The sequence below is a fragment of the Rhinolophus sinicus genome, chromosome X (assembly GCF_036562045.2).
Source record: "Rhinolophus sinicus isolate RSC01 chromosome X, ASM3656204v1, whole genome shotgun sequence".
In the NCBI taxonomy this organism is placed as follows: Eukaryota; Metazoa; Chordata; class Mammalia; order Chiroptera; family Rhinolophidae; genus Rhinolophus; species Rhinolophus sinicus.
The window spans coordinates 45,142,280-45,169,690 of NC_133768.1; the positions used below are offsets into that span (position 1 = coordinate 45,142,280).

Consider the following 27,411-nt stretch of genomic DNA (forward strand, 5'->3'; position numbering starts at 1 on the left):
AAATAAATAAACATATGAATAAATGAGTATACTGCATTTAGAACTCTTAATTCGCAGAGAGTATGCACATTCTATACAATAATGACCAAGGACAGCACCCAAATGGATTTTTTCACTCAATTCCTATACAATTACCATTCACTTGGCATGGAGCTCACCCTATGCAAGGAACATAATCACATAAAACCTCAAAACCAGAGCTAAAGATTTCAGAGAGTGAGATACCACACTTCCTAGAGGCAAGGGAGTTAATGACTGGTGCTGGGAGAAGGGGAGATGAGGGACGAAGAACAATCATCAACAACTTACCTTCATTCTCCAATCATTTAAACGGTGGGAAACCAAGGAAGGGGTTTGGCTGGAAACTCATTCGTTTATCCATTAATTTGTTATGTCCGTCATTCATTTAATCATCCTGCAAGTTGTGTATTCATTGAGAACTTCCTAGTGCAAAAGCCTGCTATGGGGTTTACAGCCTAATAGTCATTTCTAGGGGAACTTGCAGGCTAATAAGGGAGAGGAGGTATGTACCATGTTTCCCCCAAAATAAGACCAGGTCTTATATTAAGATTTGCTCCAAAAGATGCATTAGGGCTTATATTCAGGGGATGTCATCCTGAAAAATCATGCTAGGGCTTATTTTCCGGTTAGGTCTTATTTTCAGGGAAACACGGTACATGCATAGTAACGTGAAAGAGTTAAGTGTCATAGGAGAGATGCAAAGAAGGCGGTGGGGGTTTCCAAGGCACGGAGGGCACACCTCCAAACTTGGGGAATAAGGAATATCCTTAGAGGAATGGGTCTGATGGCTGGGCCTAGAAAAATGAGTAGAATATGAGCTTGAGATTGTTAGAGAATGGGAGGGGGAAGGCAGGTGGTGAATTCTGAGAACAGCATGGGGGCAATTGTGAAGCATGTCGTCAAAACAATGAGTTTTTCAGTGTGGCTGGACTGCACGGTGGAAGACAGGAAATTTAGGCTCCAAGGCTGCAGAGGAAGGTTAAGACTAGTTTCTGAATCCCACTGTGAACACCCCAAACACTACGGGAACACAGGGTGGGTGGAGAGGTGATGGGTCCTCCCAACAAATTTTGAGCTTCCTTGTTCTGACCCTGAACCCTGCCATGATGGCCTCCACCTGATGTCTTTTGGGAATAGAATAGCCTGAACAAGTTTCTCTCCTCATTCAGTTCAAGTTTATTTTCATGCAAGGCACATTCAGTCTCTAGGGAAAGACTTCACTATAGCAACAGGCTATGGTCATGGCCTTGTCCAGTGCTTCTCTCTGGCCAGGAATGGCAGGATCCCTGCTGGGTGGTCACTACCTGGGCTCCCTTCTCCTTCCCAGTTTATCACCTGGTGTCTTGGTCAGCCATAGGCCCAGTGGAATTTCTTGTTCATCAGTGCAGCTGGGTCCTTTAGCTTGTCTTCAAATGAAGGATTTGCCTGGGCCCCTCTAAATAGCAAGGCCATTTTACCTCAGTGGCCTTATTTTCTGAACACATCTCTGCTTGGGAGATCCAGGCTGCAAAGAATAATGTAGAAGGCTCAATTACCTTAAGGATTCACCTTCATCATCCTTTAGCTCACCTCCCTCTCTTTCCCTTCAAGGATATGTATCACGCCACAGTGAAATTCTGTCCAAGATGAAGACTCTAGTGAAGCCACTTCCATGTGTAATGTTTTCCCCTGGCTTACTGCCCTGCCACTATTTCAAACTCTTTTCTTAACAGCAGTCAGAATGAAAAAGCCTTAGGGGTTTTAGTTAACTAGGAGCCCAATGTGAGTCAGAAGTATGTTGTGGCTGTCAATTTAATTAGAAAGAGAGGGCCCAGAAGGAAGGCAATGAGAGCTTTCGTATTGCTTTGCTGCTCCACCCTGGGAGGCAGCATCAGCACCATGTCTGAGGATGCGGCAGGTGGGGAGGGAAAGGGGGCATTGTTATCGGAGGCTACAACCACATTGGCCTACTGATATCAGTTCCTCAACAGACCAGACACACTTCTGCCTCAGGACCTTTGAATGGCTCTTCTCTCCGCCCGCAACACATCTTCTGGTTCTTGGCATGGCTCACTTCCTCATTAGGCCTCTGCACAGATATTGTTTCTCCAGAGAGGCTGCCCCTGACCTGCCTATTTAAAATAGCCCCTGCTATCTCTCTCTATCTCCCTTTATACTGCTTTCATTCTTTTCATGAGACTTATCATTTCCTGATACATATTATCAGTTTCTCCCATTAGAATGTAAGCTCCGTGAACAATGGATTTTTGTATATTTTGTCCACTTCTGTGTATAGGACAGTGCCTGACACATAGTGGGGGCTCAATACATATTTGAAAACAAAAAATTTTTATAGCATTTACTTCATTGTACTGTAATTTATCTTTTCACTTGTCCCCACTAGAATTTTGCCTAAGCAACCTCTTTTTCCTCTCGTTATTTTAATTAGTTACTTAGTCAATGTCTGGCATGGAGTGTGTTGGTTGGATGGATATGTTGGAAGGGATGTTGCAGAACCTAGACTATGCTGCACAATATGGTAGCCACTAGATACATGTGACTATGGAGCATTTGAAATGAGGCTTATCTGAATTGAGATGTGTTGCAAAAGTAAATACACACCAGGTTTTGAAGTTTTGACATAAAAGCATGTAAAATATATCATCAATAATATTTTTATGGATTACAAGTTTAAATAATAATATTTCGGATGTATTGGATTAAATAAAACATGTTCCTAAAATTAATTTCACCTGTTTAATTTTTAATGTTGTTACTAAAAAGTTTTAAATTATATGCGTGACTAACATTATATTTGTATTGAATCGCAGAGCTGTAGAGATTTTGACAAACCCCATGTTGAAACCCCTGACCTCTACCAGCTCATGAGGGTGCGTGTTGGGGGTGTGGTATAGGTGATTCCTTGTAATTAACACAGAAGAGGGCTCTCCATAACCACTGCTCCTAGGCACTGATGACAGCAGGGTCAAATAAGCCTATGTTTTTTTAATAAACCTCATCTTTCTCATTCCTGCCTTCTCTCACCCCAGCTTACCTAGAGTTGCTAGCAACAAGGCAGATCAAATAGTTAGAATTTTCCACCTCCTTTCTTAACTCCTGCTTACCCATGTTTTCCCTGATGGTGACAACAATAAACAGATAAATGGTCCCAAGGTGAGCTACAAATTGGAAGAGGGAAATCTGGCCATAAGCACCCTGGATCATCCCCACCCAGCAGAATCCCCACTTAGGGAAATCTCTCTTTTGCTGATAAGTGGTTTTATGCATATACCCAACACCCCTGGCAGAGCCCCATGCTGGGTTATCCCAGGAGGGAAATACAGAAGTAGAAGACAGGAAGAGGATGTTGCAGTCTTGCCAGACCATCTGTCCTTTGGGGGATTATAGTCAAGTTGGGAAACAAAACTAACATGTATGTGAAAAGTTAAAAAAGAATATAGAACAGTCATCCAAGAAATGTTGGGCAAAGTGTGAGTAAGGGCCAAACAAATGATCCAGAGAGTTGTTGCTCTGGGAGTTCAAATCAGGATTAGCCTCAAATATTGAGGCAGGCGAGCAAGCTTCCCTGAGGAGGTGGTACTTGAGCTGGACTTTGAAGGATGCGGTAATATTACAAAATTCTAGATTTCCAGAGCTTGAGGGCCCTTAGAAACATATTGAACTCCTCATTGAACAGATAAGGAAACTGAGGCTCAGAGAAAGAAAGATCTCATAGTAAGTCAAGAAAAAATTGGTATTAAAATCAAGGTTTTCTAGTTCCCTGTCCGCTATTCTCTTCTCCAAGTGCTAAGAAGGAAGGGATCATGTTCGAGGTATAAAATAGGCCCAGAACCTCAAATGCCTGACCATCCCCAATACACACACCAACACACACACAGCATCTCCAAACCAGATCTGGGATCTCCCTTTCTTTTTACCTCAAGATCATGTTAATTTAGCAGGTGAAACAGGCAATACTGAACTCAAATTCCAGGTCAAACATCATCTCCTTTTTATTTAGAGGCGGGCCATGTGTTGGTCAATGGCCTCTTTGATGTAACCTGCCATCTCAAAAGCCTTGAGGTTGAGAGGCCCTCCTTCAGTTCCTTTTTGTCCTATCACCACAAAGTATACAGACTCCATTTGAAATATCGTTACTGCCTGGCTGCTCCAACTCTGGCCTTTGGTGCGGAGGTCCATGGTGTTGTTGCCCTCAGTGTACAGGTTGTCTCGGATCAACAAGCATTTAGTCCCCGCAAGAGTGACTCCCTGAAGAAACAACTTCTCTCTCTCCTCTCTCGCCAGCAAAATCTGAATTTCTTCCTGGGTCAACTGGAACAAGTTGCCTTCGGGATAAGAAGCTAACAACCAGGGTGGAGAATTTGTGACAATTGCTGCATCACAGCAGATCCCAGTCTGTAGGAAGAGGGTGATGCAGTCTTGCCAGACCTCTTTGTTGATATCCCTCATGCACTGCATGATTCAAGTAGGCTGTCTTTAAAAGATAAAGTACTTTCTAGCAAGATGGTCTTCGAAAGACGTTGGTTGGCAGTTGACTCAAGATGACTGATAAGCAGAGACTGAAATAAGCTTAAAATGCAGTCTGTTTCTAATGATCTCTCCCAGCAGCAAGGTGGAGGAGGTCAGCTCCCCTCTGCTGTGATTTATAAAGCTACCTCTAGAGCAGGAGTGAGGTCACAAAGGCTCTGTGACTTTTTAAATAGTCATCATCCACCACATCATGGGTGATCTTTGGCAGTAGGTTTCCGAGGCTATATCTCTAGCTAGTGAGATAATGGGACAAAATACACTTCCTTCCTTCCTTCCTTCCTTCCTTCCTTCCTTCCTTCCTTCCTTCCTTCCTTCCTTCCTTCCTTGGATACCATGGAAAGAACACCAACCCCCAACAGTAGAAAAACTCTCAAAGTAGAACATAAATGAGCAACAAATGAGTTGGAGGTTTGGACATTAGGCAGGACAGGTGAGATTTACTGCAGCAACTCGTAGGTCAGATGGTGGCTAATCATGCTGAGACCTGAGATCTAGGTACAAAGTCCCAAAACCCATAGGCTCACTGGTTCACAACTTCTTTTAGTATGACCAAAAAGCCTCCAAATTGTTTCCCTGCCTCCAGACTCTCTCCCTCTTGTCTATCTTCTGCCCCTCATCAGCTGTGAATCTAGAGTCATTCATCCTCATCTAGTCACTCAACAAGTATTTATCAAGCATCCACTATGTGCAAATACTTTTCTAAGCACTGGGGTACAATAGTGAAGAGAAAAACCATATGGAGCTGACATCATAATGGGAGGAGACAAACAAATAAATAGATAATAGTAGTATCCCTCTGACTGAAAATATTTTATGAGTCTAATATTTTCTTCTTCCAGGTTTTTCCTCTTATTCCCAGGCTTCCTCTACTCCTGTGAGGTCCAATCTGACTTCTCACTCTTCTATAGCCTTGGGAAAATCATTGCCTGTGCCTTCATTTCCTCTGAAATGACACCAACTTGCCTTAAGGAGGGAAAGTTAGGAGGATGGCTAAAATTAATGGTGGCAAAAACCTGGGATAGCTTTGAAAATTCATTTATTCAACAAATATTTGTTGAATACTTACTGTGTGCCAGGTGTATAGAATTTGGAGATCCAGCAATAAACAAAAAGTCCCTGCTCTCATGAAGCTGCCATCCGAAAGGGGGAGACAAATCATAACTGACAAAGACATTTATAATACATCAGGTGATGCTGATAACTATGAAGAAAAAGGGTTAGGGGGGTAGAGAATGCTAGGGCCGAAGTGGTGGTGGTTTTGTATTATATAAGGTGCTCAAGGAAGGATTCTCTGATATGGTGACATTTGATCAGAGACCTGACAGAGATGAGGGAGTGTACATGTGGATATCTGGGGGAAGGGCATTCCAGGCAGGGGGTTAACAGCAAGTGTAAAGGCCCTGAGACAGGAGCATGTCTGGAAAATTTGAAAAACAGCAAGGAGATCAATATGACTTGAACAGAGAGAGAATTGGGTGATAGAAGATGCAGTCAGAGAGGTACTGGGCTTAGATAATATGCAGGGCTTCATAGGCTATGATTAAGGGTTTGGCTTTTACTCTGAGATGGGGAGCCATTGGAATGTTTTGAGAAAAGGAGTGACATCACTATAGATTCTAGAGTCTAGAAGATGCTATGTAGAGAATAGATTTCAGAGAGGGAAAGGACAAAACATAGAGACTAGACTGTGACAATAATCCAGGAAAGATAAACAGAGGCTTGGGTTAGGGTACAGGGGTGAGAAGTGGTTGGATTTGGAGAACATTTTGAAGGATTTGATGATGAGTCAGGCTTGGGATATGAGAGAAAGAGGATGTCTCTAAGGCTTTTGGCCTGAGCAACTGGAAGGATAGAGTGGTCTTTTCCTGAGATAAGAAATACTATGGGAAGAGCAGATTTGAGGATGCAGGTAGAAATCAAAAGTTCTGTTTGGATATGGTAAGTTTGAGATGCCTCTTAAACATCCAAGTGGACATGTAAAGTAGGCTATTGGATATTGCGTATGCTTAAGAGTTCAGGGGGCAGATCAAGACTAGAGACAAAATTTTGAAAGTTGTCTAGAAATAAACAGTATTTAAAGGCCATGGGACTGGATGACAGCACCCAAGCAATAAGAGTAAATAGAAGACTAAGGTCTGAACCCTGGCAGCACTGAAACATGTAGAGATAAATAAGATGAGGGATAAACAGCAAAGGAGATTGGCAAAGAGAAGTCAGAGAAACAGGAGAGTAGTATCCCTGAAGTCAAGTGCAAAAAAAAATGTGTCAAGGGAAAGGGAGTGATCAAATACTGCTAAGAGGACAAGAAGAGGTGAGAATTGACCAATAGATTTTGCAATATGGAAATTACTGGTAACCCTAACAAAGGCAGTTTGGTGGGTAAAACCTGGTTAAAGTTGTCTCAAGAGAGAATGGGAGGAGAGGAAAAGAAATGGGGGGAATGAGTGAATTTAGAAAAATCTTTGGAGGAGTTTTGCTATAAGGTGCAATAGAGAAGTGGGGGCTGGTAGGTAAGGGAGAGTAATGTGGATCAAGGAAAGGTTTTTTTTTTTAATTGGAAATACTATAGCATGTTTTTTGTGCTGATGGAAATGATCTGGTAAAGTGGAAATGTTTTGTGATAAAGGAAAGAAGGGAACTGAATAGGTGAAGGAATATGCAATTGAGTGGACAATTGTCTTAGGAATGCTCAGGAACAGCTGATTCACTGAAGGCAGATTATAGGTCCACGTGCAGGGCAGCAACATTTGGTTGTGAGAGGATGTGAAAGTTCCTTTCTGATGGCTTGCATTTTATCAGCAAACTATTAGGAAGCAAGGTAATCATCTGAGCGAGAGAACAGACATGTTTAATAATTGAGTTGAGGAAGGGAAGGTAACCACCAATATTCATTGTGCCCTTATGATGTTCCTGCCACCTTATTATGTATGTTACCTTGTTGAATCCTCACAAATACTTTATTAGAATGGGTTTACAGGTGAGAAAACTTACACCCAGAGAGGCTGTGTAACTTGCCCAGGATCATGTACCATTAGCAAATAGCAGATTCCATACACCCCTTTTCACTATCCCAAACAGCACGGAAATGAGGTTTTGAGTCTGAGAAACTGGGTGTATGGTGGTGGCAATAATAGGGATAGGGAAACCTTGAGAAAGAGCAGGAGTCAGGAGGAGGGTGCCTTCAATATGCTAGCGGGAACATCCAAGGTGAACTCTCAGGGGACAGTTGGAAGTTTCAAATTTGAACTCAGAAGAAAGGTCTCCAGACTTGAGATATAAATTTGGGAAATCTCTACCAGGGGGTAAGAACTGAACTTGAGTAACAGATCAAGATTACCAAGGGAAAGAAAATAGTGAGAAGAGGAATGAGGACAGAAGGCAGGCAAATGGCTAAAGAAGGACAAAGAGTAGCTGGGAAGGAGACAGAGAAGGAACAGTTAGGGATGCAGGCATTGAGTCTGCTTTATAACAAAACCCAAGGGAGGAAAGAGTTTCAAAAAGGAATATTAATCAACAGTGTTAAATGCTGCAAACAGTTGGAGAGTGAACACTGAGAAGAACTATTGAATGCAGCAATTGGAGTTCAGGATGACATAAAAGAGCTAACTGATTGGAGTGGTTAGGGAGGAGTGAGTGTGTTATGAAGAAGCGGAGGCAATGATAAATGTAGACTACTGTTTTGAGAGGCTTGGCAGTAAAATGACCAAGCCTCTCAAAACACTGATATTCATGGAATGACTGCTCAAGGGATAATTGGCCAATAGATTGAGGGAAGGGCTTTCAGGCTAGGGAAGAAGGCAGAATATGATGAATGAGTAGTTTAACTAGCCAGTGTTATCTCAAAAAAGAAAGAAATCACTTTGTAGGGGAGGTGAGATTGCAAACCATAGCATCACAATAGCAGAACTAGAACTGACCCTAGAGATAGTGGCCAACACCCTCATTGTAACCTTGGTCAGCTTAAGGCCCAGAGAGGTGATATGATTTGCTGAAAATCACAGAGAAAGTTAGTGGCAGGTCTGAGAGTAAAACCCAGGTTTTCCAAACCCCAGACTTCTTTTCTCCATCACAAATTTGATTCAGAGAACACCACTGAGGGACTGCACCTATTGTCACTTCATCTGAGATGTGGTCCAGTGGGCCATTGGTCCTTTTCCCATATCTGTGATGACAAAAGTTATGAGGCTACTGCAATTATCCAGGCCTTAACTAGGTTTATGGCAGTAGACTTGTAAAGGAGGGGAGTCAGAGGAGGATATGCTTACAAAGCATTTCAAAAAATATTCTAGGGTGACTTGCCCAAGGTCTTTCAGCTAGGAAGCTCTTCAGAAATTCTGTTGCCACCAAGGGACAGTCTTCTATCTCTGCCGGGTGCCTTCACTGTTAACATTAAAGAGTAGTGAAATGATATCGGTGTTCAGAATCCTTACAGCATCAAGGGGTGTGGGAAGGGTGGCGGTACTCGAGTCTGGGGCTTAAGAACCTCAGGGCGAAACCTAGAGCTTGAACCAGAACAACTCCCCCAGAGAAAAGGGCATTTGCCAGAAAGCAAGATGGCGGGAGAGCCCACAGGCGAAGTGTCGCGATAGGACTTTCCGCGAGGATCAGGTGACGAGATCTCGAGCCAAGATAAGGCAGGCGGGGCCAGGAGCTCGGGTTTAACGAGCAGGCAACGGCAGAGGCAACGCTGGCGGTGGCGGTAGCTTTAGGAGCACTGAGGGCTTCAGGTTGCGGGAACCACGATCATGGACCACATCACGGTGCCCAAGGTAAGGAGAAGAGTTAAGCGAGGTTGGGAGCCGCGAGCTCCCTCTTGATGCCCAGCGGGTAGCTTAGGCACACCCCCTCAAGCCTTCTCCCGGTGCTCCGTGACGCCCCCTTCCTGCGCCGGGACCCGCGTTCTCTTCTCGGTTCACATACCCTTTCAACCAAACTGAACTCTTCTCTGGGCCGGCCTGCGGGCGGCGGCGGCGGCGGCGAGCGGAGGAGAGGTGGTATGCGCCAACCGTCCGCTTACGGAAGGGAGCCAGCCGGGTCCCTCCCTGCCCTGTGCCTCTGACCCCAGCTCTTCCGGGCACCCCAGCCGTTACTTCACATACACCCGTTTTACGCACACTCGCCTCACTGGTAACTGCCTTTCTTTTTTCTTTTTTTCATTTTATTATTTTTTTTATTAGTTTCAGGTGTACCGAACAATGTAATAGACATTGTTGCATACCCCACACGGCGTGGCCACCCGGAGAGTTACTTCCTTTATCCAGCGTTACCCTACTCCTCTTGGCTCCCTCTGCCCCTAAGCTGCCGGGAGGGCTGTCGAACCACTCAGTATCACTGTCCGGACCCCAGCTCTCCCCGGCGGGCGTATGTGGGTTTTGGGGGTGACAGCATCTCTCTAGCCCAAGCTGGACTATGTGAAAAGAAGGCGGCGCAGTAGAGTGGACCTGTCCCTGCTCAGCTAAGAGGAAAAACCCAAAACTGCCGGGCCAGTTGGCGCCTGTTTACAGCAGGCTCCCAGTTAGAGCTATTTCTACTTTTCTTTCCAGATCCTACTCTTCCTCCCCTATGGCAGCCTCTTTCCAAAGCCACCGACCCCGTCAGTTTTCTTTCTACCATCTGAGGCTGAGGATCAGGGAAGAGTTCACACCTAGTCTCTGCTTAGTTTTTTTTCCTATCGGTTGTAACAGACATTGCCCAGACTAAGTGAAGTCCTCACAAAAGCCCAGTATGTTGTAAACAAAAGAACATGGATTTTGAAGCCAGAAGACTTGAACTAGAATTCTGGTTCCCCCAACTACTATTAGGTTGGTGCAAAAGTAATTGCGGCTTAAAAGGTTAAAAATAGTTGCAAAAACCACGATTACTTTTGCACCAACCTAATAGCTGATGATTTTGGACAAATCATTTAATCGCTTTGAGCCTTTCCTCCTCTATCAAATGGGGATAATGAAATTTGCTTTGCTCACTTAGGGTGGTTGTGAGGACTAAATAAAAGGAAGTGCATGAAAGCTTTTTTATTTTTATTTTTTAACTAGAAAAGTGTTCTGCCCACTTGTTGATTTAAGATTATGATGCTTAGCAGGAACTCCAGCCTTCAATCCTCTTCTTTCCTGACTCCTTCAGGCCGCTTCTCTGTTGAGGATAACCACATCCCTTGCAGCATACAGCCTTAGCTTTCTCTTGGTCCCTTCCTTTCTAGGTCATGTCATCTGCATCAGTTTCCCTGGCATGGTATAGGAAGGTGGCACCATCAAAGCAAAGGGGCTTCTGCTATCCAGCCTCCCTTTTTTATCTATGCACCTAACCCTGGGCCACCCTGTTTGCTCAGTTCAAAATTAGCTCATCTTAATACTCCCTTTGTTCTTTCCCTGGAGAAGAGGGGGAGGCAAAACTGCCCTTATGCTTGAGTGTTATAATATTCAAATATTAAAATCCCCCTATTGGGGGATTAAAGCTATAAACTGGGTAGCTGTATGGTAAAGGAGAAGAAACCATTATCCTGCCCATATCAAAATAATAATAGCAGGTAACTCATTGAATGTTTAACTATGTGGCAGATACTGTGCTAATTGCTTTACATGAAATAGGTCTTAAATCCTTACAATGATTTATAAGGGAGGTACTTTTATTATTTCTATGTTACAGATGAGGAAACTGAGACCCATAGAGGTCAGGTGACTAGGAGTGCTCAGTGTCAGGCTGGTGTGGAGATGGGGTTCGTGCTCAAGAAAATTTTAACTGGCATCTTGGCCAGACTCCATTTGTACTGCATGGATGGTATTGCGAGTCTTGGAATACAAATTAAAACTCCAAATGAAGACTTAGTTTTTTAAAATAAAATTGGTATTTCTTTTGGTGCCTGGCAGGGCTACAACAGCCCACAGTAGGTATGCTGCCACAAGTCTATTTCTTTTGTTATAAGTTTCTGGGAAGGATTAGGGTTTCACAAATGGCTCGGGATTAAAATGCCCTCTCTCTTGTTAACTCATTGTTTCCACAAAAGGGAGAGAGTTCTGTCTTGTCCATTTCAGGACAAAGAGATAAACATGAGCTTCTAAATTATTAGTTCTGCATGTCAAGTGCAAAAGTGACTTTTATTTTTGGTTCTTGCTTGAATCTTTTTCTCTTCTTGGGAAGACTTTTCTTTTTAAACTGTATTGAAGTGTAACATACATATAGAAAAGTTTGCAGATTATAAGTTTATACTCCATGAATGTTCACAAACTGCACATACCCATGTAATCAGCACCCAGATCAAGAAACAGAAGTCACCTCATTCCTCTTCTAGTCAATAACCCTCTTAAGGGTAACCATTATCCTGACTTTTAACAGAATACATTGGTTTGCCCTTTTTTTGTACTTAACAAATGCATATAGTATATACTCTTCTGTGTCTGGCTTATTTTGCTCAAAATTATGTTGGAAAGATTCGTCTATATCATTCCTTATAGTTACAGATAATTCTCATTGCTATAAAGTATTCCATTTTGGTAACATGCCCCATGTGATTTATCTAGTCTTCTGTTAATGGGGACTTTCCTGTTCTGGCTGTTACAAAATAGAACATTTTTTTGATGGATACATATGCATTTTTCTTGGGATATATTATATAGGAGTGGAATTTCTGGATCATAGTGTATACATATGTTCAGCTAGAGTAGACACTATCAATTTTTCATTCCCACCACCTATGTGTGAGAGGAACTGCCTTTTTAAGTTATAACCATAAGATTTAACAATGACTTTTGTGGTACCTCAGGCCTACCTGAAAGTTCAGCGACTCCTATCTGAACCAGAATTTGTTCTTTGTACTTTTCCCTACCACTGACACTTCTGTGTCAGTTAGCACCTAGAATTTTAAATTATTTTCCTTTCTGGAATGGAATATTATTAATTAGGATTTTTCAGTTAACATTAATTGAGTTTCAGCTGGCATGGAAATTTACTGTCATGGTTAAATTAAGAGTGTGTGCTTTGGAGCCAGACTGTCTGACTTTAAATTTCAATTAGATTTTGTTGGGGAAGGGGAACAGTGTGTATTTCCAGGACTTTATTGGGGGAACAGTGTGTTTTTCCCAGAACCCATCAGCTCCAAGTCAAGTTGTTGTCCTTCAATCTTAGTTGTGGAGGGCGCAGCTCAGCTCCAAGTCCACTTGCTGTTTTTCAATCTAGTTGAAGGGTTGGGGGTGAGGTGGGGGGGGGGCACAGCCCACTATCCCATGTGGGAATTGAACTGGCAACCTTGTTAAGAGCATGCGCTCTAACCAACTGAGCCATCCGTCCACTCAGCGGCAGCTCAGCTCAAGGTGCTGTGTTCAATCTTAGTTGCTGGGGGCGCAGCCCACCATCTCTTGCGGGAGTTCAACTGGCAACCTTGTTAAGAGCATGCACTCTAACCAGCTGAGCCATCCCGTCCCTCAGGGAGCTCCGGAGCTCAGCGGCAGCTCAGCTCAAGTCGTTTTCAATCTAGTTGCAGAGGGCGCAGCTCACGCCCATGTGGGAATCCAACCGGCAACCCTGTTGTTCAGAGCTCCTGCTTTAACCAAGTCAGCCATCTGGCCCCCCCTCAAATTTCAATTCTTATACTTAAATAACTTTGTGATCTTGAGAAGTATGTAACTTCTCTGTGCCTCAGTTTCTTCATCAATAAAACGGTGGTGATAGTAGTATTTGTCTCACAGGGTTGTTATAAGGATTAAATGAATTAATATTTGTAAAAGTGCTTAGTCTAATGCCTGGTGCATCATAGATGCTTAATTTAGCTACTAATAACTATCATCATCATCATTATTTGTTATTATTTACAAAACCCTCCATTGGGAATAGTTAGGGATACATAGCTGTCTTAGATACAGCAACTGCCTTCTAGGAACTCTTAATCAAGTAAAGTGATGAGACGCCAAGAATGAAAGCGAGAACTTTCATAAGAAGGACAAGTGAAATAGTATTGGAGTTTAAAGGCAAATAAGGTTGAGTTCTAGATGAATGGGAGGAGTATGAAATGAAGAAAGCTTTATGGAAAGCTTTATGGCATTTAAGCTGAGTCTGAATAACAGATAGGATTTTACTCTTCAGAGACTGGGGAGGTGAGAGGGACTCCCTACCAAGGGAACCTCAAGAGCCTAAGCTCAGGGCCACGTAGCTCACTAGGGCAAGGCAGTCAGAGGAACATTTCAGGAATTAAGATGGAGAGATAGGTTTTGTAGATTGTAGAGGAGGACCCTGAATGTTAAACTGAGAAATCTGAACTTGGTTCTGTAGGTCGCAAAGAGCTGCTAAAGCTTTGTAAAGTCTAGAAACATAGAATATAAAAGAAAGGACTTTTTAAAAGGTTATATAAAAGAGGAATGGGAATACAGTTTCTTTTTGGCGTGATGGGAGTGTTCTAAAATTATATTGTGGTGATGGTTGCACAACCCTGTAAATTTACTAAAATCAGTGAATTGTGTACTTGAAACAAGTGAATTTCATGGTCTGTAAGTTCAATCAATCAATCAATCAATCAATCAATCAATCAATCAATCATCTAGTGATAGTCCAAGCCTCTCATTTCACAAATGTGAAAGCTGAGGCTCAGATGGCTGAAGTTTCTTGTTTTAAAATTCATTTTTATTTTTTTACTTTTATTATTTTTTAATTTTTTATTAGTTTCAGGTGTACAAAACAATGTAATAGTTAAACATTTATCATTTATATCCCTCACACAGTGATAACCCCCCGCCCCCCATCTACTACCCTTCTGACATCGCATACAGCCATTACATTTTCAGTCTCTATTCCTAATGCTGTACTCCACTTCTTGTAACTACATATATATGTATGTGTGTGTGTGTGTGTGTGTGTGTGTGTGTGTGTGTGTATATATATATATATATATATATATATATATATATATAAACTTGTAGTTGGCATTCATTATTGTTGAGCTTCAGCTTCAGTGCAGTGATCAGGCATCTACATCATCCCTGAGGTGGTCTCCCTAATGAGACAAGTCTCCATCAGATACCCTACAAAATCTTTACAACATTATTGGTTACATTCCCCAAATTGACTTTCGTAACCCCATGGCAATATTGTGGTTACCGATTGTACTTGAAGTCTCTTGTCTAAGGTCAAACATTTAGCAAGCAGCAGAGCCAACATTGTCTTTTTGTTGTTTAGTACGCATGGCTGGTTCAGACTATGATAAATTGTGTGGAATTATCATTGAAACAAGCGCCAAAAATAATTGGAGGTGCCAGGTGGGTACAGAATGCTATTCTGAATAATAATAATAATAATAATAACAACAACAATAAAAACATGTTATAGTACTTACTGTTTAAAAAGTACTTTTCAAACCACTCTACATACCTGTTCTCAAGATTACAATTTATGTGAAGTTTTCCTAAAAGCAGATAATTTTTGACTTGACTTCCAGGAAACTAAGAAACAAATTTAGTGTTCAATCATATTAACTACATTAGTCCTTGTACTTAGCATAATTGCTTCCTCTTCCTTTTCATGGCTTTGATTTTCTGTCCTAATAACCTAATTGTAGATCTTTTATTATAAACCACCTCAAATTCATTTAGGAAAGAGAGGCACGTTCAGAGTAAATCAAGATAAAACTAGGTAAAGTGTTTTTTATTGTCAAGCAAATGTGATTTTCAGAAGTGAGGATTGTATTCCCCTTCCAGTTCTCAAAAGTCCAAATTCAGTTGGCTTCACTTTGATTCTTTCAGTCTAGGAAATATAGTAGTACCTCGGTTTTCGAACGTCTCCGTTGACGAATGTTTCGGTTTACAAAAGCCGTAAACCCGGAAGTAAATGCTTCGGTTTTCGAACACGCCTTGGAAGTCAAACATGTCACGTGGCTTCCTCTGAGTGCAAGATCCTGAAGCCTAGTTGTCGGCTGTTTTTGAATGTTTCAGAACTCGAACTGTCTTCCAGAACAGATTATGTTCGAAAACCGAGGTAGCACTGTAGTGTGATGTAGTAGGGGGAAATAAAACATGAAAACAGCTGGGTTTGAATTCCAGATACATTATTTCTTAGCTTTGAATTCTTGGCCAAATCACTCAAACGATCTGAATATCATTTTCTTCATTTGTAAAATAGGGATGATATCTACTTCTTGAGACTATGATGAAAATTAAGATAAGGTCTGATAAGGGCCTGGCACATATTAAATGCTCCATAACTGTGTATACCTTTCTGTTTCCATCAGAGCCAAACAATGATAGAGGCTTTAGTATACATTAGTTCTGGGAGGTCTCAAAGATCCGCCTGTCTCAACGAGGGAGAGTTTCCTGAGCATCCAGAAAGGCTCTTGGTACTATAGTGTAAAGAGAGAGGCTACCCAGGAAGCCCTGGTAGCAGTGGTCTGGCATTTTGGCCACTATTTCATAGGCTTTGGAATTGTTTTCCTTACCATCAAAACCTCCTCCTTTGACCTCACTTTACTTGGGAAACCCCACCTTAGCCATTACTCCTAGAAAACCATTGGGATTTGTTTTAGGGTTGTGTGTTTTTTTAGATATCGTTCTGTGATTTTGTGGTACAATACTTAAATGCTTTAGAAAGATTTAAATTTTCTTCAATTACAGTTGATATTCAATATTATATTAGTTTCAGTTGTATTACATAGTGGTTAGACATTTATATAATTTACAAAGTGATGCCCCCGATTAGTCTAGTACCCACCTGACACTATACATAGTTATTACAATGTTATTGACTATATTCCGACACTATACATAGTTATTACAATGTTATTGACTATATTCCGTATGCTGTACTTTACATCCTGTGATTATTTATTTTATAAATTTTATTGGGGAATATTGGGGAACAGTGTGTTTCTCCAGGGCCCATCAGCTCCAAGTCGTTATCCCTCAATCTAGTTGTGGAGGGCACAGCTCAGCTCCAAGTCCAGTTGCCATTTTCAATCTTTAGTTGCAGGAGGCACAGCCCACCATCCCATGTGGGAATCGAACTGGCAACCCTGTTGTTCAGAGCTTGCGCTCTAACCAACTGAGCCATCTGGCCGCTCCATCCTGTGACTATTTTGTAACTACCAATTTGTACTTAATCCCTTGACCTTTTTCACCCAGCTCCCCAACCCCTTCCCATCTGGCAACCATCAGTTTGTTCTCTGTATCTTTGAGTGTGTTTCTGTTTTGTTTGTTTATTCTTTAGATTCCATATATAAGCGAAATCACATTGCATCTATCTTTCTCTGTATGACATACTCCACTCAGAATAATATTCTCCAGGTCCATTTATATCATCGTAAATGGTAAGATTTCATTTTTTTATGGCTGAGTAATATTCGTGTGTGTGTGTGTGTGTGTGCGTATCTTACATCTTCTTTATCCAGTTGTCTATTGATGGGCACTTAGGTTGCTTACATACCTTGGCTGTACAGCTGCAGTAAACATAGGGGTGCATGTATCTTTTCTAATTAGTGTTGTGGGTCTCTGGATAAATACCCAGAAGTGGAATTGCTGGTCATACATAGTTCTAGTTTTAATTTTTTGAGGAACCTGCATACTGTTTTCCATAGTGGCTGCACCAATTTGCAATCCCACCAACAGTGCATGAGGGTTCCCTTTTCTTTACATTCTCGCCAATACTTGTTTGTGGTTTATTGATGATAGCTATCCTGACAGGTATGAAGTGATATCTCATTGTGGTTTTTCTTTGCATTTCCTTAATAGCTAGTGAGGTTGAGCATTTTTTTTCTGTCTATTGGCCATCTGCATGTCTTCTTTGGAGAAAGGTCTGTTTAGGTGTTCTGTCCAGTTTTTAGTTAGATTGTTTCTTTTGGTGTTGAGTTGTGTGAGTTCTTTACAAATTTTGGGTATTAACTCCTTATTGGATGTATCATTGGTTAATAATTTCTCCCATTTAGCAGGTTGTCTTTTTGTTTTGTTGCTTGTTTCCTTTGCTGTGCAAAAAATTTTGGGTTTGATGTAGTCCCATTTGTATATTTTTTCTTTTGTTTCCCTTGCCCAAGGAGTGATATCAGAAAAAAATATTACTAAAAGCAATGTGAGAGAATTTACTGTTTATGTTTTCTTCTAGGAGTTTTATTGTTTTGGGTCTTACCTTTAAATGTTTAATCCATTTTGAGTTTATTCTTATGTAAAGTGTAAGAAGGTGGTCAGTTTCATTTTCTTTTTTTGCATGTATTTGTCTAGTTTTCGCAGCACCATTTATTAAATAGACTCTCTTTACCCAATTGTATGTTCTTGCATCCTTTGTCATAGATTAAATGACCATATAGGTATGGATTTATTTCTGGGCTCTCTATTCTGTTCCATTGATCTATGCGTGTGTTTTTATGCCAGTACCATGCTGTTTTGATTACTATAGCCTTGTGGTATAGTTGGATATCAGTAGTGTGATACCTCCAATTTTGTTCTTTCTCAAAGTTGCTAAGGCTATTCTGGGTCTTTTGTGGTTCCATATAGATTTTAGGATTATTCTAGTTCTGTGAAAAATGCCATTGGTATTTGGATAGGGATTGTACTGAATCTATAGATTGCTTTGGGTAGTATGGACATATTTTTTTTATTAATTTTATTAGTTTCAGGTGCACAAGACAAAGCAATACTTAGACGTTTATCATTTATATCCCGCACACTGTGTGATCTCCCCTCCCCCCATCCACTATCCCTCTGACATCGCACAGAGCCATTACATTTCCATTGTCTCTATTCCTAATGCTGTACTCCGCTTCCTGTAACCATATACATGCATATATATATATATATATATATATATATATATATATATATATATATATACATACATATATATATATATATGTATATATATATATACATATATATATATATAAAATTATAGTTGGCATTCATTATTCTTCAACTTCAGGTGTACAGTGCAGAGATCAGGCATCTACATCACCCCTGAGGTGGTCTCCCAAATGGGACACGAGTCCATCGGATACCCTACAAAATCTTTACATTATTGATTACATTCCCCAAATTAATTTTCAAAACCCCGTGGCCATCTTGTGGTTACCGACTATTTTCTAAACCCCTCACCTTCCGCCTTATCCCCACACCACCGCCCATCTAGCAATCCTCAGATTTTCCTCTATGTCTCCAAAACTGTTTCTGATTAGTTCATTCACTTATTCTTTTCTTTAGATTCCGCATATAAGTGAGCTCATATGGTATTTGTCTTTCTCTGTCTGACTTATTTCACTTAACATAATGTTCTCTAGGTCCAGCCATGTTGTTGCAAATGGTAAGATTTCTTTCTTCTTTATGGCTGCATAATACTCCATTGTAAAAATGTGCCACAGTTTCTTAATCCAGTCGTCTACCGATGGGCATTTCGGTTATTTCCATGTCTTGGCTATTGTGTATAGTGCTGTAATAAACATACGAGTGCATAAAGATTTTTGAATTGCAGTTTTGGATTTCTCTGAATAGATACTTAGGAGTGGGATTGCTGGATCATAAGGTAGTTCCATTTTCAGATTTTTGAGATACCTCCATACTCTTTTCCATAGTGGCTGCACCAATCTGCATTCCCACCAACAGTGCACAAGGGTTCCCTTTTCTCCACATTCGGGCCAGCACTTGTTGTTTGTTGATTTATTGATGACAGCCATTTTTTTCTTTTCTTTTCTTTTCTTTTCTTTTCTTTTCTTTTCTTTTCTTTTCTTTTCTTTTCTTTTCTTTTATTAAATTTATCGGGGTGACAATTGTTAGTAAAATTACATAGATTTCAGGTGTACAATTCTGTATTACATCATCTATAAATCCCATTGTGTGTTCATCACCCAGAGTCAGTTCTCCTTACATCACCATATATTTCATCCCCCTTACCTTCATCTCCCACCCCCCACCCACCACCCCCCTTACCCTCTGCTAACCACTAAACTACTGTCTGTGTCTATGAGTTTCTGTTTCTCATTTGTTTGTCTTGTTCTTTTGTTGTTTTTGGTTTATATACCACATATCAGTGAAATCACATGGTTCTCTGCTTTTTCTCTCTGACTTATTTCGCTCAGCATGACACTCTCAAGATCCATCCATGTTGTCACAAATGTTCCTATATCATCTTTTCTTACCGCCGAATAGTATTCCATTGTGTATATATACCACAACTTCTTTATCCATTCATCTATCGAAGGATATTTTAGTTGTTTCCATGTCTTGGCCACCGTAAACAAAGCTGCAATCAACATTGGAGCACACGTGTCTATCTATAAATGTTTTCAGATGTTTTGGGTAGATACCCAGGAGAGGGATTGCTGGGTCATATGGTAACTGTATTCATAATTTTTTGAGGAACCTCCACATTGCCTTCCATAGTGGCTGCACCAGTCTGCATTCCCACCAACAGTGTATGAGGGTTCCTTTTTCTCCACAGCCTCTCCAACACTTGTTACTATTTGTCTTGTTGATGATAGCCATTCTGACTGGGGTGAGGTGATATCTCATTGTGGTTTTGATTTGCATTTCTCTGATGATTAGTGATGTTGAGCATTTTTTCATATGTCTATTTGCCATTTGTATGTCCTCTTTGGAGAAATGTCTCTTCAAGTCCTCTGCCCATTTTTCAATTGTGTTGTTTGTTTTTTGTTGTTGAGTTGCATGAGTTCCTTGTATATTCTGGATATTAGGCCCTTATCGGAGGCACTATTTGAAAAATCTTCTCCCATTCAGTTGGTGGCCTCTTTATTTTGTCGCTGGTTTCTTTTGCTGTGCAGAAGCTTTTAAGTTTCATATAGTCTCGTTCGTTCATTTAAGCTTTTACTTCCGTTGCCTTTGGAGTCAAATTCATGAAATGCTCTTTGAACTCAAGGTCCATAAGTTTAGAACCTATTTTTTCTTCTATGCAGTTTATTGTGTCAGGTCTTATGCTTAAGTCTTTGATCCATTTTGAATTAACTTTGGTACATGGTGACAAATAGCAGTCCAGTTTCATTCTTTTGTATGTGCCTATTCAATTCTCCCAGCACCATTTATTGAAGAGGCTGTCTTTGCTCCATTGTATGTTTTTAGCTTCTTTGTCAAAAATTATCTGTCCATATTTATGTGGTTTTATTTCTGGGTTCTCAATTCTATTCCATTGGTCTATGTGTCTGTTTTTCTGCCAATACCATGCTGTTTTGATTATTGTAGCCCTGTAGTACAAGCCAAAGTCAGGAAGTGTGATACCTCCAGCATTGCTCTTTTTCCTTAAGATTGCTTTGGCTATTCAGGGTCTTTTGTGGTTCCAAACAAATCTGATGATTTTTTGTTCTATTTCTTTAAAATATGCCATTGGGATTTTGATGGGGATTGCATTGAATCTGTATATTGCTTTGGGTAATATGGCCATTTTAACTATGTTGATTCTTCCAATCCATGAGCACGGAATGTCTTTCCATTTCTTTGTGTCTTCTTCAATTTCTTTCAAAAATGTCTTATAGTTTTCAGCATATAGGTCTTTCACATCCTTGGTTAAGTTTATTCCTAGGTATTTTATTCTTCTTGCTGCAATTGCAAAAGGAATTGTTTTTGTATTTCTTTTTCTGAGATTTCATTGTTAGTATATAAGAAAGCAATGGACTTTTGTACATTGATTTTGTAGCCAGCAACTTTACTGTATTCGTTGATTGTTTCTAATAGCTTTTTGGTGGAGTCTTTAGGGTTTTCTATATATAGCATCATGTCATCTGCAAAGAGTGATAATTTAACTTCTTCATTCCCAATTTGGATGCCTTTTATTTATTTCTCTTGCCTGATTGCTCTGTCAAGGACTTCCAACACTATGTTGAAAAGTAGAGGTGATAGGGGACAGCCCTGTTGTGTTCCTGAACGTAGAGCAAAGGGCTTCAGTTTTCCACCATTAATTATGAGATTAGCAGAGTGCTTGTCATATATGGCCTTTATTATGTTAAGGTGTTTTCCTTCTATACTTATTTAAGTGTTTTAATCATAAATGGATGTTGTGTCTTGTCAAATCCTTTCTCTGCATCAATTGATATAATCATCTGATTTTTGTCCTTTATTTTGTTTATGTGATGTATCACATTGATGTATTTGCGGATATTGAACCATCCTTGTGCCCCGGGGAGGAACCCCACTTGGTCCTGATGAATAATCTTTTTACTACATTGTTGTATTCGATTTGCTAGAATGTTGTTTAGGATTTTTGCATCTGTATTCATCAGAGATATTGGTCTGTAGTTTTCTTTTTTGTGCTGTCCTTACCAGGTTTTGGTATCAGGGTAATGTTGGCCTCATAAAATGAGTTAGGGAGTACTGTCTCTTCTTCAATTTTTTGGAAGAGTTTGTGCAGGATTGGTATTAGATCCTCTTTGAAGGTTTGGTAGAATTCACTAGTGAAGCCATCTGGTCCCGGACTTTTGCTTTTGGGAAGGTTTTGGATGACTGATTCAATTTCATTACTGGTGATCGGTCTGTTTAGATTTTCCAGTTCTTCATGGTTCAGCCTTGGAAGGCTATATGTTTCTAAGAACTTGTCCATTTCTTCTAGGTTGTTGAATTTGGTGGCATATAGTCCTTCATAGTATTCTTGGATGATCCTTTGTATTTCTGTGGTGTCCGTGATAACTTCCCTTTTTCATTTCTGATTTTGTTAATTAGTGTCTTCTCTTTTTATCTTAGTAAGTCTAGCCAAGGGTTTGTCAATTTTGTTAATCTTTTCAAAGAACCAGCTCTTTGTCACATTAATTTTTCTATTGTCTTTTTGTTCTCTATTTCATTTAGTTCTGCTCTAATTTTTGTTATTTCCTTTCTTCTGCTGACCTTGGGTTTTACTTGTTCTTCTTTTTCTAGTTCTTTAAGGTGTAACATGAGGTTATTTATTTGGGAGTTTTCTTGTTTCTTGAGATAGGCCTGTAATGAGATAAATTTCCCTCTTAAAACTGCTTTCGCTGCATCCCAAAAATTTTGGTAGGATGTATTTTCATTGTCATTTGTTTCTATGTATCTTTTGATCTCTCCTCTAATTTCTTCTTTGACCCAGTCCTTCTTTAAAAGTATGTTGTTTAATCTCCATGTATTTGTGCATTTTCTCGCTGCTTTTTTACAGTTGATATCCAATTTCAAAGCCTTGTGATCAGAGAATATGCTTGGTATGATTTCAATCTTCTTAAATTTGTTGAGACTGATTTTATGTCCCAATATATGGTCTATCCTTGAGAATGTTCCGTGTACACTAGAAAACAATGTATCGTGATGTTTTAGGATGAAGTGCTTTATAAATGTCAGTTATGTCCATTTCATCTAATGTGTCATTCAGGGCTGCTATTTCATTATTTATTTTCTGTTTGGATGATCTATCCATAGCTGTCAATGATGTATTTAAATCCCATAGTATAATTGTGTTTTGGTCAATTTCTCCCTTTAGTTCTGTTAGTAGTTCCTTGGTATACTTCGTGTTTCCTGATTGGGGGCATAAATATTGATGACTGTTATTTCTTCTTGTTGTACAGTCCACTTCACCATTATGAAATGTCCATCTTTGTCTCTTGTTGTCTTTTTCACCTTGAAGTCTGTTTCATCTGATATCATTATGGCTACACGTGATTTTCCCTGGGTACCATTTGCTTGGAATGTCAATTTCCACCCTTTCACTTTGAGTCTGTGCTTGTCCTTGTAGCTGAGATGTGGCTCTTGGAGACAACATATGGTTGGGTTTAATTTTTTGATCCAGTCTGCTATTCTCTGCCTTTTTATTGGTGAGTTCAGTCCATTTACATTTAGGGTGATTATTGATATGTGACGATATCCTGTCATTCTATCTTTAGTTGTCTGGTAAGGCTGTGTCTCCATTGTTTCTTTGCCTTTTTGTTGTGTATTATTTCTGTGTGGTGGTATTCTATGATGTTTCCCTCTGTTTCTTCTTTTATTACAGTATATATTTCAGTTCTGGATTTTTTTTTTTTTAGTGGTTGTCCTTAAGTTTATGTAAAAGAAAGTTTGATATTTAGAGTATTCCATTTTCTTCAGCACGGTTACTTTCTCCATTCCCATATTCGGTTCAGGCCTTTACTCTCCCCTTTTTATGTTTTGGTTGCCACAAATTGTCCCTGTTGATGGTGGTCGAATAGCCTCCTTTAGTATTTCTTGTAGTGCAGGTCGTGTATTAGAAAATTCCCTCAGCTTCTGTATGTCTGGAAAGGTCTTTATTCCTCCTTCATATCTAAAGGATATCTTTGCTGGATATATTATTCTTGGCTCATGATTTCTCTCTTTCAATAGTTTGAATATTTGGTTCCACTCCTCCTGGCTTGTAGAGTTTCTGCTGAAAAATCTGATGATAATCTAATGGGCTTTCCTTTGTAAGTTACCGTCTTCTTTTCCCTGGCTGCCTTGAGGATTCTTTCTTTGTCGTTGATTTTAGACAGCTTCAATACAATGTGCCTTGGAGAAGGCCTGTTGGGATTGAGGTAACTAGGTGTTCTATTTGCTTCTTGGATTCGAGGGTCCAGTTCTGTCCACAAGTTTGGGAAGTTCTCATCGACAATTTGTTTGAATATATTCTCTGTTCCCTTCTTTCTTTCTTCTTTTTCTGGTATGCCCATTATTCTTATATTGCTCTTTCTGATGGAGTCAGAAAGTTCTTGTAGAGTTCTTTAGTTACTTTGAAGTCTCAAGTCTCTTTCTTCTTCCTTTTGTTTAATTTCCAAGTTTCTGTCTTCGATGTCACTGATTCTTTCCTCCATCTGTTCAACTCTGCTACCGAAGCTGGTTATTTCATTCTTAATTTCTTCTTTTGAGTTCTTAATCTCCAGAAATTCTATTTGGTCCTGTTTTAAAATTTCAATTTGTTTCATAAAAATGCTCATGGTGTTCTTTGATTGTGTTTCTGAGTTCATTTAACTGCCTGTCTGCGTTTTCTTGCATCTCTTTGAGTTTTTTCAGAACTGCAATCTTGAATTCTCTATCATTTAAGTCACATATTTCTGTTTCTTCAAGTGCCTTTTCTGGAGATTTTGCACTTTATTTCTGAGCTATCTTGTTGCCTTGGTTATTCATGGCAATTACTGATTTACTATTTCTCTTCCTAGACATCTACATTAGTGGCTTCTGCAACAGGTTGATATGAAGTGGTCTTTCTTTTGTTTTCCAGTACTTGTTGGTAGAATGTTTTATTATTTCTCCAACTGCAACTTATTTTTCTTCTCCCACACGGTAGTGCTATTTTTTTTCTGCACTATTCCAGCTTCTCACACAATGGGGGGATTATCTGGGAGACAGGCTTCTCCTCTGTTAATAGTTCGTCTAGGTCACAGGGCGCAGTGTCCTGGTGGGTATGTGGAGAGCTTTTGATGTTCCAAAGCTCTTTGAGCTCCAGATTGAGAGCCCATGTGTTTCAGCAGTTCTGTTTACTCCTGTGGGGATCTGCCCAGATAGGTGGGGTCAGGGGCGAGGTGAGTTGTGAGAGGTGGCCCAGAGCAGTGGCGTCGACCACAACCACAGCCGGTCCTGCTTCCACAGCTCCCTCCCCTTTGCCGGAACTAGTTGGACTGCAAATTTGTGTCTGCGGTCCACAGTTCTGAGAACCGCAAATATTGTATTCTTTAGATCTGACATGGGTACTGTTCCGCTTCTAGCACTGGGCCAGTGGGGGTGGGGCGAGCTCTGGGATGGTAGGGAAGGGGCGGCTAGTCTCAGTGCCTAAGGCTTCCGTTCTCTGCTCGGCAGTGAGGGCTTAAACCACCGTTTTCAGCCTTCTTCCCTCAGTCATTTCTCTGAGGTCTCCGCCGTGAGCGTTGGGTTCAGCCGTGTTATATGCTTCCCCCTCAGCCCTGTGGGTCATAAGCGGAGCCCTAGCAGTCCAAGTTCTTCCCTCTCCCGCAGCTGAGGTAGTTTCGGGAAGCAGCGAGCTCAGAGCACTGTGCCCACGCGGCTCCGTCTCCGCACTTCTCCCTTTCCTCCTCCCCCTGCTTGCGCGATTCTCCCACCTGTAGGTGACTTCAGTAGTCGGCCTCTTCGTGTTCCCTGTCTGCTGTGCAGGGAGTCCTTTGTGGAGTTTTTGTTGTTCGATTTGTTGTAAATTCCAGGTGAGCTTTACAGAGGCTCACCTCACGCCGCCATTTTTCCTCCGTCCTGGACTTTTATTGGGGAACAGTGTGTACTTTCAGGACTTTTTTCCAAGTGAAGTTGTTGTCCTTTCAATGTTAGTTGTGGAGGGCACAGCTCAGCTCCAGGTCCAGTTGCCCTTGCTAGTTGTAGGGGGCGTAGCCCACTATCCCTTGCGGGAGTTGAACTGGCAATCTTATGGTTGAGAGGACGCGCTCCAACCAACTGAGCCATCCGGGAGCTCAGCAGCAGCTCAGCTCAAGGTGCCGTGTTCAATCTTAGTTGCAGGGGGTGGAGCCCACCATCCCTTGTGGGACTCTAGGTGTTGAACCGGCAACCTTGTGGTTGAGAGCCCACTGGCCCATGTGGGAATCGAATCGGCGGCCTTCAGAGTTAGGAGCATGAAGCTCTAACTGCCTGAGTCACTGGGCCGGCCCCCTACTCTATGTCTTTTGATTGGAGCATTTGGCCCATTCACATTTAAAGTAATTATTGATAGGTACATATTGATTGCCATTTTGTTATTGGTATTTCTGGTCTTCCTTTGTTAGTTTGTTTTCCCCTTTATTGTGTTTAGAAAAGCCCTTTTAACATTTCCTTCAATGCTGGCTTGATGGTAATGAATTCCTTTAGCTTATTCTTTTCTGAGAAGCTCTTTATCTCTCCTTCAGTTTTAAGTGATAGCCTTGCTGGGTAGAGCAATCTTGGTTGTAGGCCTTTGTTTTTCATCAGTTTGAATATCTCCTGCCAGTCCCTTCCGGCCTGCAGAGTTTCTTTAGAAAAGTCAGCTGATAGTGTTATAGGAGTTCTCTTGTATGTAACCCGCTGTCTTTCTCTTGTTGCTTTTAGGATTTTCTCTGTCTTTAACCTTTGCTGTTTTAAGTACAATGTGTCTTGGTGTGGGTTTGTTTGGAACTCTCTGCACTTTCTGGGCTTGTACGTTGATTTCCTTCACCTGGGTAGGGAAGTTTTCAGTCATTATTTCTTCAAATATGTTCTTGATCACTTGCTCCTTCTGTTCTCCTTCTGGTATTCCTATGATGTGCATGTTTTTGTGCTTGATGTTCTCCCACAGGTCTCATAAACAATTTTCATTGTTTTTTCTTTTTTTCTTTTTTATTCTTTTATTCTTTTTTCCAATTGGGTGGTTTCTGCTATCTTCTAAATCGCTTATCCAATCCTCTGCTTCATCTAATCTACTGGTAATTCCTTCGAGTGTGTTCTTCATTTCTGTTTCTTCATTTCTGTATTGTGTTCTTTACTTCTGTTTTTTTTAAAATGATTTTTCTATCATTTTTTATGTTCTCACTAAGATCCTTAAACTTTCGTATCAGTGTTCTAAACTCTGTCTCTGATAGGTTGGATGCCTCTGTTTCATTTAGTTCTATTTCTAGAGGTTTCTTCTGATCTTTTATTTGGGACGTGTTTCTTTGCTTCCTCATTCTGGCTTTCACTCTGTGATTGCTTCAATGTATTAGGTAGATCACCTATGTCTCTAAGTCGTTGCTGGGTGGTCTTATGTACTATGTGTCCTTTATATTCGGATTGCACATTCTCCCTATTCTCTTGTCCCATGTGTTCCAGAAGTGTCAGTGTTGTAGTTGATCTTTAATTTCTTTTGGCTTGTCTGAGGGTGGGATTGACCCTCATGCTGATTAGCTGGGAGAATTATCTCTGCTCACATTGTATGAACTGCTATGTGAAAGTTGACCCCTTTAGAGGAGGCTTTGCCCCTGTGGGCTCTTGTGCCTGTGGAAAATTTCCTTTGAGAGTGCTGTTTATATGTTCAACCAGGTAATGC

At 40.6% G+C, this 27,411-nt stretch overlaps 2 protein-coding genes across 4 annotated transcripts in view; one reads left to right on the forward strand and one right to left on the reverse strand.

The window, feature by feature from the left end:
* Positions 1 to 4,017: 4,017 nt before the first annotated feature.
* On the reverse strand, positions 4,018 to 4,479 carry LOC109438788 (profilin-2). Its single transcript, XM_019718859.2, has one exon. The coding sequence runs from the start codon at positions 4,477 to 4,479 to the stop codon at positions 4,018 to 4,020; it is 462 nt and encodes a 153-aa protein (XP_019574418.1).
* A 4,695-nt stretch (positions 4,480 to 9,174) lies between these two features.
* ASB12 (ankyrin repeat and SOCS box containing 12) overlaps positions 9,175 to 27,411 on the forward strand; it is a 139,021-nt gene continuing 120,784 nt past the window's right edge. Inside the window, exons 1-2 of one of the 3 annotated variants that reach the window (XM_074323412.1) lie at positions 9,178 to 9,320; positions 16,729 to 16,828. In XM_074323412.1, coding sequence (XP_074179513.1) covers positions 16,826 to 16,828 — 3 coding nt within the window. In that variant the 5' untranslated portion in view covers positions 9,178 to 9,320; positions 16,729 to 16,825. Of the gene's footprint in view, positions 9,321 to 16,728; positions 16,829 to 27,411 lie in introns of all 3 variants that reach the window. The other 2 variants (XM_019718865.2, XM_019718863.2) reach the window with 2 other exon arrangements.